This window comes from Populus trichocarpa, chromosome 10 (assembly GCF_000002775.5).
Source record: "Populus trichocarpa isolate Nisqually-1 chromosome 10, P.trichocarpa_v4.1, whole genome shotgun sequence".
Lineage (NCBI taxonomy): Eukaryota > Viridiplantae > Streptophyta > Magnoliopsida > Malpighiales > Salicaceae > Populus > Populus trichocarpa.
The window spans coordinates 4643813-4665904 of record NC_037294.2 but is presented as its reverse complement, the minus strand read 5'-3'; the positions used below and the strand labels follow the sequence as shown (position 1 = coordinate 4665904).

The following is a 22092-nucleotide window of genomic DNA, read 5'->3' as shown; positions in this document are numbered from 1 at the left end:
AATAAATCAAGTCATTATACATCAAATCCAATGAAAGAATCAGATGATTGTCATATTCTTTTGAAAGAATATATTAGATAGAGATTGTACCCGATCATAGATTTAATAAAATTATATATTTGTACACGTGTGCTTGTTTAATTTCAGGTGCTCAAAATTATGTCTACAAATTTCTGGCGACTCCACTGGGAACATCTCTACCTCTCATCTCTTCCCTTCAAGAAAGAATTTTCAACAAACTCTCAATGACAACTAGGAGGAACATGATCACCATTGTCGCATCCAAGAGCAACAAAGCTACTGATTCAAGTCGTCGACATACCATTGAAGATTCTTCAACTCCACCATTGAAAACGAAATCCATCGTCGAATTATATGCACAAACTAAGCTGACTCTCAAGTTGACAACTTTGAATGCTAGAGGGGCACAAGATCTCGTCTTATAGATGAAGCCATAAGTAACTCCACTATAAAAGTCAAGTGGGGCGCATGAAATTTTCTTCGGCACTCAAGGCGACTTCGACAATTCACCTATAGAAGCTTTCCTATGTCAATCACCAAGTAAGGCTTCGGGTTTTAGCACCATATCATTGATGATGATCGAGATAATATCTTTGGAGGATCAAGTGGCTAACTTAACAAAACTCGTCGAGGGGCTTTCGATTTCACTCAAGTTAAAAGACCATGAGATAGCAAAGTTGATGAACAAACTTGAGAGCATGAACGAAGAAGTTCAAACCTCGGCTACCAAGGCTTGACAAGTAGATCAATTAGATGTCATTGAGGATTCTACAATCGAAGCTGCAAGGAATATACGTGGTATTACTGATGGTATCTTTACCATGAATCAATTAAAAGAACTTATCAAGGAAGCCATCACAGACCAAGTAGAAAGCTCAGTTCAACCCTCGTATTCTTATGTGAAGTCATACACCCAACAAATTGACTTGGTAAAGATGCCTTCGAGCTATCAACCACCAAAGTTTCAACAATTCAATGGCAATGGGAATCCTAGGCATCATATAGCTCACTTTGTGGAGACTTGCAATAATGCCAAAACTAATGGTGATCTCATGGTAAAACAGTTTGTTCGTTCATTGAAAGGTAATGCCTTCGATTGGTACACTGATTTGGAGTCTGGCTTGATTGATACTTGGGAGCAATTAGAGTGCGAGTTTCTTAACCGCTTTTACAGAACTCGTCATGTGGTTAGCATGATTGAACTCACTAATGCACGTCAATGGAATGAAGAGCCTGACATCGACTACATACATCGGTGGAGAAACCTTGGCCTCAACTGTAGAGATCGGCTTTCCGAAACTTCTGCGCTAGACATATGTATTCAAGGGATGTATTAGGGACTGCGCTATATTTTAAAAGGTATCAAACCAAAGTCTTTTGAAGAATTGGCTACTCGAGCACACGACATGGAACTTAGCTTTGCGGCGGTTGAAAGTTCATCATTACCTATGCAAGAGCCAAGGAGAAATAAGCTTGAAGGTCATATATTTGAAAAGAGCACTCCAAAGGTTGAGGGAAAGTAATCTTTAGTAGTTAACTCGACTACGTAAGGGTACCCGCTGGAGTTAAGAGGAATGATCAGGCGACACTGGCTACTTTTCAAAAAGGTGAAAGAAAGAAACCATCCCTGTAAGAGCAACAAAAAAAGGTGTATTCATTCCCCGACTCAGACATATATAGGATGCTGGATGATTTGCTTGAGGCAAATATCATTGAGTTACCGGAGGTGAAACGCCCCGATGAAGCAAACCAAGTGGAAAATCCAAACTATTGCAAATACCATCGCTTGATCAGTCATCCCGTAGAGAAGTGCTTTGTGCTGAAAGATAAGATCATGAGGTTACACAAGAATGGGAATATTGTTTTGGATGATGAAGTAGCAGCCTCTAATATCACAACCATGGTCAATTTAGGACCATGTCAGTCACTCCCTACAATAAGTTTTGGCTCATTTGAACCTATAGAGTTTGGTGTCATTTTGCCTACAAGCTTCACTGCATCCTCAAGTCAAACTTCATATATAACCCTCGCACCTCAAGTTGATAACTTGAAGCCTGATTCATCTAAAAATTATGATGATGAAGGATGGACTTTAGTCACGCATAGAAGAGGAAGGAAGAAGCACATGCAAATGACAAAGCCAACTAGAATGAGGATCTCAACGGCGAGGAAGCTAATTGATGAGCCGATAAGCCGAAAGATTCAATGAAAATCCATAGAAATGAGGGTTTTTTAGCTCAAATTCTAAGAAAGCCCGTTACACTGAATGAGTACATGCCAATAGAGATGAGAAGGATTGAAAATGCACTTGTTGCTTGCTATCGTATTAATGAAGAGAAAACTCTTATTGAACCTGTTATGAAGGAAAGTTATGATCACTTTTCAAACTTAACTTATGGTGTATGCATAATAGAGATATCCTTCAATGACGAAGACTTGTTAGTTGGATCAAAATTCCATAATCGGTCGCTATTCATTAAAAGATATGTTGATGAAAAGATGGTGAATCGTATCTTGATGGATGATGGCTCGGCGATCAATAAGACTATGAAAGAGCAGGGGATCCTATGGATGAACTCTTCCCAAGTCATCTGATGATTCAAGGTTTTAATTAAGGAGAGAAAAACACCATAGGAAAGATAAGGCTTGCGATACACATGGAAGATATAAAGTTCAATGCACTTTTCCATGTCATAGATGCCAAAACTACTTATAATATGCTACTTGGACAACCATGGATACATGAAATTGGTATCATCTCCTCAACGCTCCACCAATGTTTTAACTATTGTCAAGATGGGGCAACAAATTCCTCTCCAAATAGGATGGTCCTTATGCGGTCCAAAAAGTCTACACCCACAGAGCTTATAAAATTGTCGATGAGAATGGATTGAGGATTGAGCCTATCAACAACAAATTCTTGAAAAGATACAATGCTTAAAATCTGATGTAGCTCCTAGCTCGCACGAGTTAAAACTACGAAAGGCAAAAAAAAAAAAACACAAAAAAAATAAAAAATGAATTATGTTATGACTTGATCCTTTATCCATAAAGGTACGCAGGCAACTTAGAATTTGTTCTGAGTACAGTCTTGCAAAAAAAAAAAAAAAACTCTTTCACAAAAAATCCTTTGAACTACGTTGTGACTTGATCATTTATCCACAAAGGTACGTAGACAACTTAGAAATTATTCTGAGTATAGTCACACCATGCTTTAAAGCTATTCGAGCCAATATGATTGTTCACATGAAGAAAAAGGGATAAATAAACCTCAAAACACAATCATAACATGAAAAATCAGGTGATAAAACACAAGCAAAGGCAAAATATATACTATATTAATAGAAAGAAAAAAAATTCTATTACATAAAGTATGTATTCTCAACATAAAGTCAATAAGCTAATGTTACCAAAACAAAAAAAATCCAACGCATGAAAAATGATTAGCATACTCCTTTTGTTTAGTCTCCAATAGTTCCCTTAATTTTTGAAGAATTACTACGGCAGTTTCACTTATCATAGGGGAAGAATATTGTGTTAATCTAATACTAGAAGTGATGATTTTTTTTCTTAGAAAGATCTTCATCATGTGCGTTAAGAGATGAATTTAGCTCAGTCTTTTTGCTTAGTAACTCCATCAGTTGTTCCTCTATTTTTGTTATCTCAGTATGAGTGATGGAAATGGATCTAGATGCCTCCATTTCTCCCTTCTTCAGAAACACAGTAATTCATCTGCTATGTTGCTTGGGCTTCAACGATGAAGTGATAGTCATGCCTTGCTGCCTCTGGAGGGCTTTGGAGAAGAGCATGATTCTGAATAAACAATTAAACATCAAGACCTGGGGAAGTTGTGGTTCCGTTGATGGAAGAAAATGACATTGCAAAATGAGGAGATGTCTGAGGCCTTAAAAGCTAGTGTTTGTGGCTGCTGCGGTTTCTTTTCACCAGTATGTCCACTTGCGCTATAGGCACTACCCATTGGTGTGGGATTCATCAAAGCAAAGTTTGCGAGATGTATTGGCATTAAATTCTGGTCATAAATACTCATGTTTGCACGGGAACCTCGACTGTCAACAGTCGATGGACTGTCTCACCTCCTAATTCACTCTCAAGTTGACAGGCTTGGTGAGTAACATTCTGATTTTGCATCAGCTGCTGCTGGTTTGTCGGGGATTGATTCTACTGTTGATTCTGCAAATACTTTGATTTTGATGACCGCTGTTGGTTCCACCTAATTCACTCCCATGTGGTTTATGCTGATGATTTTGAAAATGTTTCTGGGATGATAATGAGCCACTAGAAATACTTGGATTTTGATGACCCTGTTGGCTTCGTTGTGTCTGTGTGAATGGTTATTGTTGTCGCTGAAGCTGTGAAGGATGAAGCATTCAAAAAGAATAAAATTGATCCATTAAACAAAGGCAAAGCCTGAGGATGGGTTCCTCTGTAAGCTGTTCTGACCCCAATATGTGCAGGGATTGGAGTCTGGTACGCACCATTCTGCAAAATTGCCAAGTATTGAGTTTCATTGCCAGGGAAGTTTGGGTAGTTGAAGCTTATTGTTGTAGCACCAGTTATTGCTGATTTCGTGGAATTCATTGAAGCAGAACTTTAGCTACTTGAATAAGCTGCATTGCCGGCAATAGGGGAAGGCCTCACATTGGTTGGTCGGATAGAAGTTGCTACTGCTGCAACAACTTGTTATTGATTCACCGGGAAGATGAAAGCGGGCCCTCGCTTGCAAAATATTACTATGAGCCCTAAGGGGCAGGGCTTACTAAAGCAAAATCTACAAGGACATAAATACAAAAAAAAAAAAAAAACAAGGACATGTACCTTTCTTGTCACCAATGCTTTAGGAGATTATACAAGGATGATTAGCGACTATTTCACTGTTGCTATCTCAACCAGAGATTAGGTTTCCAAGCCACACTCAAAGATAAGCACCTGAGATCAGGAGGGCGAGCAAACAACAACTAAATGGAGTTGACAGTAGCCCGCAGCCCTGCAATAAGAGTAGTTGTTGATTAATTGAATGAAAACATGAAGGAACTCACTAACATCTCTATCGGGCTTAATCAAGTCTCTTTCAATAACAAGCTCGCACCATCCATCATGCAGTTGCAAGAATAATATCATCCAAAGCAGGACTTCTGTGTGTAGGGCCTGAGCTGGATGCAATGAAAGTTGTCACTAATGCTCATGCTAAACACTCATTGAGGCTCTTTGAGACTACACTACGAGATTTTAAGGTCCAGCTAGAAAAAGACCCAATTGTTCATAGGATTTATCGTCCATATATGACACTTTATTAGAGCAAAATCTCTGCAGGTTGATTGAGCTATTCTCAAGGCTTGAGATTGCTCACATCGCTGACCTGATTGAATTGCCCATAGATCACGCTTCATAGTTGGAGAAGAATCAAATGCATTAGAAAAAGTTGACAAAGATCGGTCTTCGGCTGATCTGTTTGGGAAGAAAGGTTTCTGATCAGTCTTCAGCTGATTTGTAGACAGCTCTAGTGATAATATAAGTGACAAGGACAACGAGAGTGGCAACAATGATAGTGGGAGTGGCATTGAAAGTCGCGGCAGAAGCAGGAGCAGAAGTAGAAGCCTAGTAAGAAGTGGGATTGGGAGTGGCAGTGACAGTGAAAGCGATGCTTTTTCCAACAGTGAGGGTTCTGATAAGGATGTTGATATCATGACAAGTGATGATGATAAAGAACCCCCCCAACATAAGTTGCATGCCTCTGAACCATGTATTTGATGCAGAACGGGACCGATGAGAAGTTTAATGGCAATGTATTTGATGCAGTTGACATTGAGGGTCACAGCTCTGCTCTAGTCGACATTGATCGATGGCGCCATAAATCTGATGCTATTGATGTTGATAAAGACTTGGTTGGTGATGAAAAGGACATTAAAATAGATGCAGGTGATGGTTTGGTTTCCAGCAAAGGTGAAGAACCTGTGCAAGAAAAAAAGAAATTTTCCTGATAGTAATATATATGATTCAGAATCACCAAATATTCATATGAAATTTATTTGATGATAATGACAACCTGGTTAGGGACTGCTTTAGGCATGAGCCATTTGATAGCTCAAAGTCACCCGCACAAGTTAAAAAAAGAAGAAGCCATACATACCTGCAAAAGACTGTTGGTGATGCCAGACTGCAAAGGCGGAGAAGAACTGCTAGGCGCAGAAGGGAGGACTGCGTGGTTGGTAACAATAAAAGAGCAGTGTAATGCTCTTTTATAGCTGCCTCAGTAATTCTTTCCTAATCTAAAACAACAAATCTTTCTTATTCTGTGAGAGCGAAGGCGGCCTCCAGTACAGGAAATTCTTATTCTGTGAGAGCGAAGGCAGCTTCCAGTACAGGAAATTCTTAGTCTGTGAGAGCGAAGGCGGGTTCCAGTACAGGAAATTCTTTTGTTCTCTTTCTTAATAATTCATTCACGTTGGACAATTCATTCAGAAAAAAAAAGGGTCGATTAAGCTAAGTCAAGCTACCAGTATTAGAGGATCTTTTGCTCTCTCTAAGAGTTAACTCACTCTAAGCAATTAATTCAGGAAAGGATGTCAATTAAGCAAAGTAGTTTACGTAAAGAAGTTATTTTGCCCCCTGGAAATTCTTTCAGGAAAAGATTGAAATTAACAAAAGAAGGAGGGCACAGTTCCCAAGGCAAAGAGAAAAGGCAGTTGCAACTTTTATAGTTCATAACTTCCTGACCATTAGTCGGAATTACGAACGGATTGCGCCGTTGGATTCAGGACAATGAGATCTTTAAAACAAGATGTTACATTGACCACTTCTAGAAAAACAAATTCTCACGGGCCGGTCAAAGTTGGTGGTTGTTATTCATGTATGAAGAAGATACATTTCGTTTGGTCCCTAACTATGCAACTGCAACTGTTTCAAATGAGGTATTTATCTTGGATATTCTGTCATTTGATTTGATAAATTCAATCTTGATTCATAAATTTCCAATTTTGATTATTATATTTTATTTTCATAATAAAATTTATCTATTTATTATGAAAATCTAATATGATCAAATCAAACTTTAGTCGAAAATAAAAAACTCTCTCAACCATATTTTTCGAGACACGCCCACTTGTTTCGAAAGTAAGTGAACTTGTCTCGAGGGGGCATCTGTAGAAACACAAATTTCTATCAATCAAATTTCACCTCATGTTATTTTATTTTTTAAAAAGAAAGAATAAAATAAAATTGAAATATATGACATGAAAAATAAATGAGCCTTCATATATTTCTTGACCAATGAAAGGTTGATACTTGGAATGAGATATTCAAGATATCTTGTCATATGACATTGGAAAATGATCTGAGAGCCCCTACAAATTTCTATAAATAGAGGGTCTCAACCTAGAGAAAAAAAAAGATTATGGGAGATACAAATTTTCTTCAAGACAAGCTCTTCAAGTAAGAAAGCGCGCTCTCTCTCTCTTCAAGCAAGGAAGTTTTCTCAAAAGTTCTCAAGCTTCCTTCATCTATGCTTGAAGTCTACAAAGAACGAAGTTTTATTGGATCAAACCTAAACACCCCATAAGAGTTCTTCAACAACATTTTGAAGACAAATCAAAGGTACTTTTCAAAGCATCAAATCACCAAATCTCGCTTCGCAATACACGGTCAAATTCGCGTTCTTGCAAAGCACAAATCTTGGCTTGATTTCTCAAATAAATCAAGTCATCATACATCAAATCCAAGAAAAGAATCAGAGGATTGTCATATTTTTTTTAAAAATATATTAGATAGAGATTGTACCCGATCATATATTTAATAAAATTATATATTTATACACATATGCTTGTTTAATTTCAGATGATCAGCCTTTTGTTTACAGGGAGGTTCGTATGCAACATACTTTGTGGGAAGCGAATGCTTGTGTTGATTTTTTTGGCTAAACATGGTGCAAAGAATCATGATTTGTTCAAGGCGTGGGACATTCTTCCTCCAGGGTTAAACTCTCTTCTTATGGCCGATTCATCAGGTACTAATTTTGAAAAGAGTTCTCGTGTCTTTTAATTTCCACTGCATATTAATTTCCATTGTATAAAGAAAACAATTAAACTTAAATTAAATTCAATTTGACTTTTCTTAAAATAACATCATAAAAATAATTCTTCAAAAGATGTTTTGAATTGATTTACGGATATTGAGCTGGCCATGACACAAGCCAAGTTTTATAACGTATGGTATAAAAATATTGGGGTATTTTTGTCACGATGTTTGCGTAAAGAAGGAGAGGGTGTATTTGTCTTAAGCAATAGTATACTCTATTAATGTACTTCTAGGATTTGGATTGAATCGTATTTAATTTCATAAAACCATTCTCAATTAATGTTGCATTAATATTATATAGAAATTAAACCACAACTAAAAAAACCTTTTTTTTAGTATTAACATTGAATTTAAATTTAAAAAACATGATTTACTAAAATCTAATAATAAAATTTTATTTATTTATCTCATCTAATTTAGATTTTTAATTTTAAATTCGATGGTTACATTTAAAACATTATTAAAAAACTCCAATTTTTTAAGTTTTAACTCTCTCATAATTATATTTTAAATTTAATGATTTAAATTATATAATAGAAATAAAATATAAAAAAATTATTTTTATTCTTATCGTACATTAAATTATTCTTATTCAAATTAAATTCAACATATATAATTAATAACTCACTAATTAATGAGCAAGAGAAAATAACATAAAAAAATGGAACAAAAATTCAAATACCAGATAAGGTTAGTACTAATACCTATACTAATAAAGTAGTTTCCTCTTCTTAATCCTTAACCAACAAGACATAGCCTCCATCTCTCTCTCTCTCTCACTGACCCCTTCCTCCCACATCCACATCCACAACACATTTCCATCTCTTTCTCTCCCCCTATATCTCACTGCCCAATCCCAGATCCCTCTCTAACAAGACCAAAAATGAAAAACCCAGTTCCTATTTTACCTTAAAGCTCTCGAATTTCCCAAAAATGCCAGCGCTTAAGAGTATAATTAACAGGTCAACATCACACAGGGTGGTCCAGTACAGCTCAGCACCGGAGCTGAACCTTTTTGCCGCTGGCGGTGCTGCAGAGACTGCTTCATGTTGGGCTAATTTGCCACAAGAGTTGTTAAGAGAAGTGCTTGTTAGAATAGAAGAATCAGAGAGTAGTTGGCCACCAAGAAAAAATGTGGTGGCTTGTGCAGGTGTTTGTAGGAGTTGGAGACATATAACTAAAGATTTAGTTAAAGTCCCTGAACTTTCTGGCAAAATCACTTTTCCGATCTCTGTCAAGCAGGTAGCTTTTTTATGTTACTTTGTTTTTGTTCTAATTTTGAGTTTTTGTGAGTTAATTATGATTGGGGTTTATGGTTTTGATTTTGTGTTTTGATCCTTGATTTGATTGTCAGTGATGAGATCATGGATTGATGGAGAATGGAACTCATTTCTGGGAATTTAAAGTGGGTTTTAATTGGTTTTGGCTATTGTTAAATGATTGTTGTTTTCGATGGATTATTATTATATACATTTTGTGTCCTGGGATTTGTAAAGCTTGTTCTGGTACTGTTGTTTGTACCTTGCTTGCGTGAGGAATGTAATTTAGACTTTAGAGTGGCTGTCAATGTTGCAAACTTACAGTAGAGTAGAGAGTGCTTGGGAGCCCAGAAAGATGCAACTGAAGAATTAGTTTGCTAATCATGATTTTATTGTTGTTTTGGCTGGTGATATTAGATATGTGGTTTGAAGTTGTAATGGACAAACATCGAATAGGTGCTCATCTCTGACAAACTTGTTTTTAATTGATTACAATTTAGGTTGGTTGTGTGGGAAATTGTAAGTCTAGTAAACGGCAAGTGGTGTTGTTTTTGAAACCTTGCTTGTTTAGGATATTTCTATGCTTGAGATTTCAATCATTTCCTCCAAATACTAATTACAAGGAAAAGGGTTTTGGGACCGCCTTTTTCAGAATAAGACCATTCCGCTACCATCTGCAAGGTTGTGAGGGTAATCTTGCTTGAAAACACCTAAAACAAAGCGGTGTATACCCTTTTTGGACCACCTTTTGCTTTGATGGTGTAGGTCCGTGGTGATGAGTAGCTTCAACTTTTGTGTAGTGATGCTGATTTTGTTTCTTCTTGATATCTAAATTTCCTTACCTTGGTTTGATATGTCTATAATGTTTTGCTAAATACACTGCATTAATGTTAGTAGTGACAACCCTTCAATTGATTAAATGATCCACGATTCTGATATGGGAATATGGGTTGTTTGTGATTTGGGAATTTTTTTCACTGTCTGTGTTTTGAGTTTGGTTACACAATCAGTTTGTTGCTTTCTTCTTTTGAAATCTATCCTTTGTGCGTTGTCTCATTTGATTTTATTGTTTGCAGCCTGGTCCAAGGGAACAACTCCTCCAGTGCTTCATAAAGCGTTGCAGGTCCACTCAAACGTACCGTCTCTATCTCAGTTTAAATAATGGTGAGTAGGATCTTAAAGGTGGTCAATTTGTTCTTAAGTTGCCTATATGGCGAGCTAGATTTATGATTCACAGATTCATCTTGCATCTTTGTCAGTCTTTTTTTTAGATTGTTTGTTGAGGTTTTCAATTTGATTAACCACTGAATTTTAGGAGGGACCTGGCTTTTACTGGTAGCTTGGAGAATTTAACTTTTTGAATTCGTGTGTTTCTTAATACAGCATTAACTGAAGACGGGAAGTTCCTTCTTGCTGCACGCAAGTGTAGACGCCCCACCTGCACAGATTATATCATCTCTCTAGATACTGATGATATGTCAAAGGGAAGCAATACTTATGCTGGGAAACTTAGGTATGATACACTAGACACACAGAATGAGTTTTCTCTGGCTCTCTTTCTGGCTGGAATTTAACTTTTTCTCTCCTGTGAAGATCCAATTTTCTAGGAACCAAGTTCACAGTCTTTGATGGGCAGCCACCTCATGCTGGAGCCAAGATGACAAAAAGTTACTCCTCTAGGCTGGTAAATTTGAAACAAGTTTCTCCAAGGGTCCCTACTGGCAACTACCCAGTTGCTAACATCTCATATGAATTAAATGTACTGGGTTCCAGGTAAAGATTTGGGCACATTCTACAATTTACTGATATTTCTTTGGAAATAAGTGAATGAATGTCTGTCTTTGGCCATTTCCAACAAATAAATTTTATTTTTTTTCTACCACAATTAAATCACTAAGCATGCTTTACTAGAAGCCTGGTTAATTTCTAAAATTCTTTCACATATCAAGCAGGGGTCCTAGGAGAATGCATTGCATTATGGACGCCATCCCTGCTGCTGCCATTGAACCTGGTGGAGTAGCTCCCACACAGACTGAGTTCTATCATCACAGTGCAGATTTCTTTCCATCACTCCTGTTTTTCCGGTCAAAGTCAAACCGTGTTGAGAGGGTTGAGAGCTTTCAATCAGGACCCTTGTCCAGTCAGAGAGAAGGAGCTTTGGTACTGAGAAACAAGGCTCCAAGGTGGCATGAGCAGCTCCAGTGTTGGTGTTTGAACTTCCATGGACGAGTTACAGTTGCTTCAGTGAAAAACTTCCAGCTGGTCGCTTCCCAAGAAAATGGCCCAGCCGGGCCAGAACATGAGAATATTATCCTTCAATTTGGTAAAGTGGGAAAGGATTTGTTTACCATGGATTACCGTTATCCAATCTCTGCATTCCAAGCATTTGCAATTTGCCTCAGTAGCTTCGACACCAAAATAGCTTGTGAATGATGACACATGATTGAGCAGGTTTGAAGTTACTCTCTTAGAAACTAAAATTTCCCGGGCCATCATTTTATTACAACTTCTGTGTATTTCAAAAGAAAATCTAAACTGTCCAGAACCATGATTTTATTTGGAGAATAGTATAAACTGCAAAAAGAAATCCTATCCAAGCTCTGTTTCATAAGTATGAAATGCAATCATGAAAATGTAGCAATGAAAGTGGCTTGTGTCTTTTTTTCCTTATCATGGCTATTTTGTATTACTGGGGTAATAGGTGTGGTCTCTAGGAGTTGGATTGTGAAACCTTAAATGATTGACCTTTAAACCAGATTAACCTTAACTGGACTGCGAAAGGAACATCAGCCTTTCTTTTGTGTGTGTGTTTGGGGGTTTACATTTCCCCTTTCGCCCTCCATCAAATTAGTCTCCTGTTCTTCAAAAGCTTTGATGTGTTATGCTGCTATATTGAACTACATAAGAAATTGAATAACAATGTACCTAGGTTTATTGGCATTCTGAATTGCAATTGTCCAATGCTGTAGAAGCTTTGATTATAGGCATCTCTTTACTTTAGATAAATGTTGGGGCTATATGTCCAACATTTTGCAGTTTTATCATGTATGCCAACAGTTATCCTGATGAGTGTTAGTAACCCTATCATTTTATTTGGTCCAGGTGGAATGGAGTTTTCTGGGCTGATTGTGGTGCAATAAAGTTTGTGATGGAACTGAATATCTGGTAGTTACTAATACAAATGAAATGCTCAGAGGCTGCTGCTTATTTGAATGTTTTGATATAATGGGGTGGAGTCTGACTTGCATCAAGAATTCATGATGTAGAAAGAGATGTGGCATCTATAGTTTAGGACTGGAAGTGTCACCTATAATGCTCTGTATATTTCACTTTCTGCGTTTTCTTCTCTTTTATTTTTATTTTCTTCAATTTTCTTTATTTTATTTTCTTTCTATTTGTTTTCTTTCTTTCTTTCCTTTTTATTTGTTTTCTTTTTGTGGCTGTGTAACTATTTGTCACTTTAATTATTTGTTGAGACACCAAGATGCAAGCTTGACTTGTATATTTGTCTTCCTAGCCGGAAAATATCCCAAAAGGAATACACACACACACACACACACACACGAGAATCATCGCACGTATATGAATACACTGTATGCAACCGAACCATCTCGTACAATCCCTTCTCAACTTTATCCTTGATGATGTCACCTCAATCTTCCTGCAGCTGCCACTCCTTAAGTGGTCCTCTGTAGTCTTTTCTGTTTTCATCTCATCAGCTTAAGAGTTGTGCTGGTCTGGACTGGTGTTTGTGTTAATTCACTCGTTTGCCTATCTTGGCTTTTGCATGTTGGCAGAAATAACCATCCTGGTGCCTGGTTATCTTGCTTGGAAGCGTTATAATATGTAAACAAGAAAGGGTTACAAGACTCGAGACAGGCAAGCCCAGCCTGGTCTGGGCCTGCTGTAAGATGCGGTTGGTGTTGGGATTCCTGGAAATGGCATTTGTTTTTAGGAATTTTACATCTCTAGGAATGTAAGAGTTCGAAATACGAACACTATTTTTCACATTTATGGAAATTTGAGATTCCCTAACAAACCAGAATCTTGGAACCTAAAACAAACTCCTTCAACTGGACAAACGACCGCGCCTAGCTAGCTTGAACTCTGTTGGCCTTCAGTTGCAGCTGCTGAACAAGGGACAAACCTGCAGAGACAAAGGACCTTGCTTGCAACTAGATCTCCCGGAAAAACACACCCCACACTACTATGATTCTTGCAAAATCAAGCCAAAAACCGAGGCCTGGAACAGCAGAATGGAGGGCCAAGATCAACGCAAAGGATAAGGGAAATGAACAACTTTGATGCTGCCAACAAGAAGCAGCTATTAAGGATGAGTTTGATGAGTTTGAGGTGCCCCGAGGCTTGAATGCATATTGAACCCAGCCCTAAAGGAATTGAAGACAGAAGCACTTGTTGGAGCAGAGAGAAGAGAGAAACCGAGGGAGTTTCGAAGCAAAAAACCGTGAGTTAAGTGAAGCTGCCTTTCATATTTTTCTTAAAACTTCACTGTTCACAGTTTAAAAAACTTCGATGGCTATGGAAGTACTTGAAAAGGTGGGCTTACCATTCTTGTTTTCTGTAGAAGATCAAGAATATATTTGTGTTGGGAGATAAAAATTCCTTTTTCTGAATATGCCACCTTTATGCCAAGAAAATATTTTAGCTTTTCTAATTTTTTTATTTCAAATTCTACAGTAAGTCTCTTTCTTAACATGTCTTTTTCAATAAGATCATCACCTGCTATTATGATGTCATCAACATAAACAATCAAATAGTAACTCCCTTTGAAGTGGAGTGTTTAATGAATAAAGTATGATCTCATTGACTTTGTCGATATCCCATTGAAATCATGGCTTTTATGAACCTTTTGAACCAGACTTTGGGTGATTGTTTTAAGCCATAGAGTGCTTTTTTTAGTTTGCAGACTTGGTTGGGAGGAAGAGAGTGGCTGAATCTTAGTGGTAGATCAATAAAAACCTCTTCTTCCAACTCTCCATGTAAGAAAGCATTCTTTACATCATATTGATGCGTACACCATCCAAAATTAGCCAATAAAGAAAATTTTTTTCAAATGGTGTTCATCTCAGCAACTGGAGCAAACATCTCTTGTGTATATCCCAAATATTTGTGTATATCCTTTTGCAACCAACCTGACTTTATACCTTTCTAGGCTACCATCAACTTTATATTTCAGGGCATAAACCCACTTACACCCCACTGTTTTTTTCTTTTGGTAACTCAACTATTTCTCATATTTGATTATTCTCTAGTGCATTCATCTCTTCTTTTAAGACAGTTTTCAATTCTCTTTTGTTAAAGCCTCATGCAAGGTTTTCAGAATAGGTATGGTATTTATTTTTAAGAGAAATACTCTGTGTGATGGTGAGAATTTTTGGAAGGACATAAAATTAGCTATAGGATATAAAAGATTTTTCTTGCATTCTCTTATTTCTTTTCTAATAGCAATTGGTTGATCAAGGTCATTAATATCAGGAGTAGATGAAGATGGAAAAGAAAGTAGATCAAGGTTATTAACATTAGGGAGCATATAAAGATGGATGAGAAAGTTCATTACCCTACTTTAGTTCAGATTCTTGAGCTTGCAAGAGTGTTTGGTCAGGCTATATCCTTCTTCTATATACCCGAAGAGGTCGAGTAGCAGTAGTTTCTAACTGTAAAGATTCTTTTGTAAGATTTGGAGACTCAATCAGATTGGTTTCTGGTTGTAAAGATTCAAGATTCGGAGACTCAACATTTGTAACCTTTTTGTGTGATGACACATCCTATAAAAACACATTTGAGAGCTCTAGGATCAAGTTTGCTTCGTTAATGTTTGATGCAACCATATTATTCAAGTGTATATCAATGAGAGGACCTATCACTTTGGCATGACACAACTTTCATTTAAATCCCGACGATTAATTGAGTTTTGAAGTTTGCATGTAAATAAATTCATGAAAATTTATACTCTTTATCCTTCTTGAGTGTATTCTTGTTTATAATGCATATATTCTTGGATATTGATGGGAGATTAGGAGATTAGTCATAGTGATTTGATTTGATTTAATTTCAATTTGATTTTACCTATCCTTTCTCGAGGACGAGCAAAAGTTAAATGTGGTGGTATTTGATGCAACCATATTATTCGATAGTTTCAGCCACATTTAACTAGTGTTTTGCCTATGTTATATATATAAAATGCCTTGATATTCTTTGTTTTATGTTTTGAAGGCACTTTTGGATGAAAGATGCAAAAAGGAGTAAATTGGAGGTAATTGGTAGATTAGACTTTCAGTCGATGTTTTGTGCAGAGCGTGAGCTCTAGAGGTCGAAATGAAGTGATTCTAGTGGCATTAAAAATCTAACATCCATACATTTCTGGGCCTCTAAGGCAAGAAAATAAAATAAGAAAGAGCATGGAAATTGCAGCCTTCAAAGTCAAATCTCGCAATCTGCCAATGTTGACCTTCGACCATTCCAACTTGAATATCTGGAGCTATAGAAGTCCATTTGATGAAAAATCAATTTTTTTAGATTCCTGACTCAAAGACCTATCAACGCTCCAAATTTTAGACAAAAAATATTTTATATGAGGGAGATATGATTTTTCAAATATGACAACTTAATTCTGCCAGCAAACAGGTTTCATGAAGAAACGAGTTCAAATTACGTTCCGAAGCATCTAAACCGACATCCAAGTTTTTATTTAAAAAATTTAGCTCTTTTAAGTCAAAGCTTGAAGATTCCATGCAAGGCTATTTCTCTTTTTCAGGAAAATAGTTATTGAAGTACTTAAATGTAAACTGTCTACTTAAGGGAAGACTATTTTGTAAAATAGAGACTAGGGTTTTCTAGGATATAAAAAGAATGAGAGAAGAGAAGGGGGGAGCCAGCCAAGAAGAGAAAAACACCCCCTTCCTCTAAGAAACCTGAAATCATGCATTCCTCCTTTTTGATTAGTTGTTCAACAAACATGCAAGGCTAAACTCTTTTTCTTGGTTGTAAGGACACGAAAACCTTCGGATTTCAAGAACTATGAGATTTATTTTACCTTTTCTTTCTAGTTTACATGATGAATATGTTTGTTCTCTTATGCTTATTTTTTCTATGATTATTTATTTTAATTGCTAGATCGGACTCTAAGTTATTATTGTAGACAATCTATTGCTAAATTTGATATCAAAACCGGAATTGTGGTATATGAACTTGTGAAGTAACTGAGTTTAATAATTGTGGCGGGTCTACATTATTAATCTTAGGGAGAACATTCAATCAAATCAAACATAGACCGCGGACAGTTATGTTTTCTTGATTAATCAACTTATCTAGTTCTTAAGGCTACCATTGAATTAAATTACTAGTGCAGACACTGTGGTTGTTTGATGGTTAAGGTTAGTTATACGGCTGATCCGTTAACTAACTAATGTTAAGAAAAGATAAATATTCAGAATATAAATTGATGTTTCATTTCCATGATCAGTTTTGATTTCTATAGGTGGACGTTTAATTGCGACCAAGGTTTATTCTCTTGATTATTTTCTGATTTTATTTAATTTCGCTTGATAGTTTTCTGTTTTCTTTTGCTTTAGCCTAGATAACTTCACAACCCCCTAGTTGCATATCATACAACATAAAAATTTGACTTGAACCTTCCTCGTGGGATCGACCCCTTACTTGCTCTATACTATCTTGTGTGTTGTGTTTTAATCCAGGGTAATTAATTTGTGCGACCGCGACATCGGAACAATGTTTATGAATGAACATAGGTGACACCTAAAAATCCTTGGGGGGATTTTAGAATAATAATTATTTTTTAGAAAGAATTCTGAAAAATAGTTTAAGGGACTTTTGAAACCAATAACTCTTGAAGGTATTCGATTTATCAAATAAGTAGAGGTTAAAACAGCTTCTCCCCAATAATTTTTTGGAACTTGATTTTGGAAAAGTAATGCTCGAGTAGTTTCAAGGAGATGTCTATTTTTTCGCTCTGCTAACCTATTTTGCTGGGGAGTATTAACACAAAATGATTGATGAATAATCCCTTTTTTATCAAAGTATGGTGATAAAATATGATTAAAGTAGTCCCTAGCATTATTTGTTCTAATACCCTTAATGCTAATCCCAAATTGATTCTTTATCATATTAGTAAATATTGGAAAGATATGACTCTCATCGGATTTTCTTTTAAGAAGGTAAACTTAAGTCATTTGGGTGTAATAATCAATAAACATCACAAAGTCTTTTGCTCCTGAAATATTAGGAATTTTATATGGTCCCTATATATCAGAGTGAATTATAGTAAATGGAGACAAAGATCTTGAATCACTTAGAAGAAAAGACACTCTATGGTGCTTTGTAAATTCACAAATTTCACAATGAAATTGTTCAATGTCAAATTTTTTAAATAAAGATGAAAACATTTTCTTAAGAGTCTTAAAAGAGGGATGTCCTAAATGACGATGATGATTCCAAACATCATCTTTATTAGAATTGACTGAAATGAATGGTAGAGGAGAATGATTACTACTACTGCTTTGTATTCCAAGTATGTACAACCCGTCCTTAACTCTTGCTTGCCCAATCATCCTCCCTGTAGCTAGGTCTTGAAATATGCAGTGATCAAGAAAGAAAGTTACACTACAATTTATGTCTTTGATTAATTTTGGGATGGATAACAGATTTGTAATAAGATTAGGAACATGTAGCACTCTTTTAAGAGGCAGTGAGGGACTGTCCTTTGGCCTGCAACTGTGGTTAGAGATCCATCAACCATTGTGATTTTTTTACTGCAAGGACAAGGTTGATAGGATATGAAAAAACCTGCAGAATAGGTCATGTGATATGTTGTACCTGAGTCAATGACCCAGGTGCTAGAATAGTCTTTGTTTGAGGCACTAAAGACATGAGAAATTGGAATTTTACCATTTTCAGCAAGAGAGCATGGACTAGATGGTTTCTCCATTATGCTGAGTAGAGTTCTTAGGCTTGCAATCTCCTCTTTGTTGAACCCCCCACCTCTAGTGTGTTGAATTCACGGGCTGGCTCTTTAGAGTTTGTCAAGTGTGCTTGTCCTCTTGACTGGTTCTATTTGTATCCTTCATTTTGCCCCTATCCTTGGTGGTTTTCAATGGAGTTTCCAGCAGGTTTCCTTTATATGACCTGTTCTCTTGCAGTAGTTACATAATTGATTATCTTTAGAGAATTTTTTCTTTTTAGTTTTCACCATTTTTGCAACATTCATAGCATCATTTGGGTTCTTGCTACTACTTATCATCATAGTAGACCCTTCGGTATTAGGAACATCAAGCATAACAGTTCTCCTCCCTTTTTCAACTCTTATCAACGGGAATACGTCATTGAGTGAAGGTAAGGATTCCTTTCCAAGTATATGGGCTCGCACCTGATCAAACAGTATGTTGAGTCTTCAAGAAATCCAAAGATCCTCTTTCTTTCCACATAATTCTTTAGAATTACAACATCATCCTACACTGCATCTTAAAATCCTGATAATAATCCAATTCCAACCAGAAACGTTTTACAGTAATAACCATCATAATACCTTGTTTGGTCATTGAGAGCTTTATATCTTATGTATTAACGCAACATCCTTCACTTTGGAATATGTCTGTCTCATTACTTCCCAAATATCCTTTGTTATGGTGAACATGTAAGGTCCACAAACCTCTGACATCATAGAGTTCCATAGACATGACATAATCATAGTCTTCTTTATCACAGAGTGTAAACTTTAGGTCTTCTGGACTAGGAGGATTGTCCATCAAATGGTTGATCTTTCCTTTTTCCTTTAAGAAAGGTTTTCACTATCTATAACCACTTCAAATAATTTCTTCCATTCAACTGATAGTACAATTGTAAATTTTGGAGTTCTCCTGTTGTTTGGTTAATTTGGGTTTCTTTTGTAGTGCTTTCAAACATGCTTCAGAATTGGGCAGGTTTACTAGGTTAGACAACCAGAAATGTTAGGACAGGGTCGGAAAGGAAGTAGGGTTTTTTTTTCTTTAGAACTTTGAACTGGGCTTTGATATCATATGGAGAATTCTTTATCTCTATTTTTCTCATTTATTTCAGAAGGAATTCATGAATATATACAACATCTACGAGTCTAATTTAGGAAGGCTATTAACTACACATAAATAGGTATTACTCCTATATTCTAATTCAAAGGGAAAGAATATCTGACTTTCTGTTTTTATCTCCTACAAATCAGGTCCAAATCAACCTTAATTCTTTCAGAATCTTTAACAGGAGGAGACCCTTACAATCAACATTAATATTGATGGACAATATCTCCTTACCCAACATTTAACATTGAGGATATCACATGCTTATGGAAGATGATCCTATGCTATTCTATACACTATTAATATCGATGGGATCATCCCTTATTATCAACATTAATATTGATTTGACATAGGGATGAGACCCTTTAGAGGACTTTTTAACCTACTAAAAAGTAGGGAGGTGATGATCCTAGATTCTCACTTTGAGTATTTGTTCCTGAAGAAAGACCTGACTAATGGGGAGGGTTAGGATTGACAGGGTGCCAAACCCACATATGTTTAAGCCCGACATGTAGACGAGTTTAAGGGGTTGGGTTTGGCAGGGTGCCAAACCCACAAGCGCTTGGGCCTGACGCATAGCCGAGCCCAAGGGGGATTGGGTCTAGCAAGGTGCTAGACCCATTTGTGCTTTGGGCATGTAACCAAAAGAGGAAGGGCGATATCTTTGCCTAATCTTTTTATCTTGGGCCCTGGCCTTTTACTGACCTTCTCTTTTGCCTTGGCCCCTTCTAGTCATAGGTTTTCATGAAAAAAGGTCTTTTAGTATAAAATATGTTGATCCATCAGTGGCCCTCTAAATCTTGGTGTATTTAATATGCGATGAGTTTTAAAGTTTTTCTCTCTAATTGAGAGATCTTTTTACATTTCTCATGTGTTTTGTCTTTCCAAAGTAGAATTGCTGTGAGGCTAGTTATCACTTTCTTATTGGAGGTGATCTTTCTTGATAATCGAAAAGACATCTCCCTTTTAATGTAGCAACTAAAAAGTTCTATAAGGATCCGTAAAGATATAATGGGTCACTCATCTAATGGTGGGGGTAACGATCCTTAATTTTTATAACCTTAGTCGTTTATTCCCTTTTTTTCATTTAGCTTTTCGTAGCCTTTTATTAGTTTATTTTTGGAGTTTTTCTTCAAGTAAGTTTTATCTCTTTTATCTTCCATTCTTTTAATTTTTTTCTCTATTGGAATGGACTCTTGAGGGGTCTTTAAGAGGGGGGGGAAATCATCCCAAACCCCTATGGATGACGCTCCTAGCACCTTGCATGTTGGGGACGTGGCTTTGGCCAATTGTCGGCAACCTGGAGCCTATGTGGCTCAGTTACCTTTTATAAAGGAAAAGATTAATGAGGAGACCCTAACTTCTTCTCGAGGGTGCTTCGAAGTCACAACCCCCTTGTGTATATACAAAAAAAGATATTTTTTCCAAATTTAGGGATTTATTAATGGTGTCTTTAGGTATTATAGGTTAGGTCCAAGACATTTGCACCTTGATGGATGGGTGATCTTGTCATCCTTTGAAAAGTTTCTTCAATTGGTTGTGAACCTTTTTAGGGCGTGTTACCATTCAATTACGGGCACCGATGATAATAACGACACTCGATGGTTCTTTACTTTTGCCAACAGACTTGATGGAGTCATAGGAAAGACTTTTAAGGGCAAGCCCACGTACCTGAAAAGATGGAGGAAGAGGTGATTGATTATAAGGTACAATGAGACAGTTAGTCCTCGGGGATGTATTTACCAAATCTGGGGCTTCTCCTATCGCTAGAAGGTACCTTCTTGTGAAGTGAATAGCAGGCCCTATTGGAGCCCTGATGAGGAGGTAGCACTTGTGCTATTAACTTCTACCTTGATAGAGTATGGAGTCAATAGAATGGCCAAAGGGGAATATCTAACCTCGTTGCAAAGTATACAACTTTTTCTTCTTCTGTATTTATTCTACCGAGAATTACTTTTGATTTTGTTTTTGTATAAGCTTGTTAGCCAAGGGGGAGGAGAGAGTTCTACTAGATCATTGAAAAAGAGTTTATCTTCATCAACAGAGGCATTCTCTCTTATTGAAGAAAGAACATAGCATGATCCAATTTTTATGGACGAGCTCCTTACTTTTAAGGGCCTAACTTTCAAGAAAGTGATGGTGGGGGCCCACATTCCTATCGAGACAGAGGCTGGAGGGAGTTGTATCCCCGAGCCAGGAGTCACACTGATTTGACTCCCCTAGAAGTGATTACGAGCGCTACTGATTATTTTAAAAGAAAGAGGGTCTCCACCCTAGAAGGGTAAGCATTCAGTCCTTAGTAATGAAGGCGTATATCCCTCCGTCTTCATTCTTTGTTATGGTCATCGAGGCCACATCCATAGAGTCCTTCCTTTAAGGGTCAAGGGGTTAAGGATGTGCTTTTCTCCTTAGCACTTGATCATGCCCCTTTCACCTTTCCTACTCTAAATGAGAAAGAGAAGTGAGTTATGAAGGTTGTCGTTGGCGAGAGGTCCTTGAGGTGGTGAAGCAGCTGAAGAGGGTTTTTACCATCCCCTCAGATATCCTCTAGATGTCCAATAAGAGCTACCACCGCCATTTAGCTTTAACTATCCAAATGACTTTTAATGTAAGGAAATCCTTTTTCTATATTTTCT

At 36.9% G+C, this 22092-nt stretch overlaps 1 protein-coding gene across 2 annotated transcripts; it reads left to right on the top strand.

Moving 5' to 3' along the window:
• Window positions 1-8845: 8845 nt before the first annotated feature.
• Window positions 8846-12873, top strand: LOC7497970 (tubby-like F-box protein 3). Of its 2 annotated transcripts, XM_024611220.2 has the most exons (7): window positions 9211-9354; window positions 9467-9517; window positions 10448-10535; window positions 10755-10884; window positions 10965-11144; window positions 11324-11822; window positions 12474-12873. In XM_024611220.2, the coding sequence occupies exons 2-6, from the start codon at window positions 9485-9487 to the stop codon at window positions 11802-11804; spliced, it is 912 nt and encodes a 303-aa protein (XP_024466988.1). In that variant the 5' UTR covers window positions 9211-9354; window positions 9467-9484; the 3' UTR covers window positions 11805-11822; window positions 12474-12873. The 2 variants fall into 2 exon arrangements, with proteins under 2 accessions (XP_002314408.1, XP_024466988.1); XM_002314372.4 differs by lacking the exon at window positions 9467-9517 and having other exon boundaries at window positions 8846-9354.
• The last annotated feature ends 9219 nt before the right edge of the window (window positions 12874-22092 follow it).

Excerpts from the sequence above, each read along its gene's own strand:
- LOC7497970 (XM_002314372.4), top strand. The coding sequence starts at position 9,046 with ATGCCAGCGCTTAAGAGTATAATTAACAGGTCAACATCACACAGGGTG. Across the intron at positions 9,355-10,447 it reads TTCCGATCTCTGTCAAGCAG|CCTGGTCCAAGGGAACAACT; the intron begins GTAGCTTTTTTA and ends TATTGTTTGCAG. Across the intron at positions 10,536-10,754 it reads CTATCTCAGTTTAAATAATG|CATTAACTGAAGACGGGAAG; the intron begins GTGAGTAGGATC and ends TTCTTAATACAG.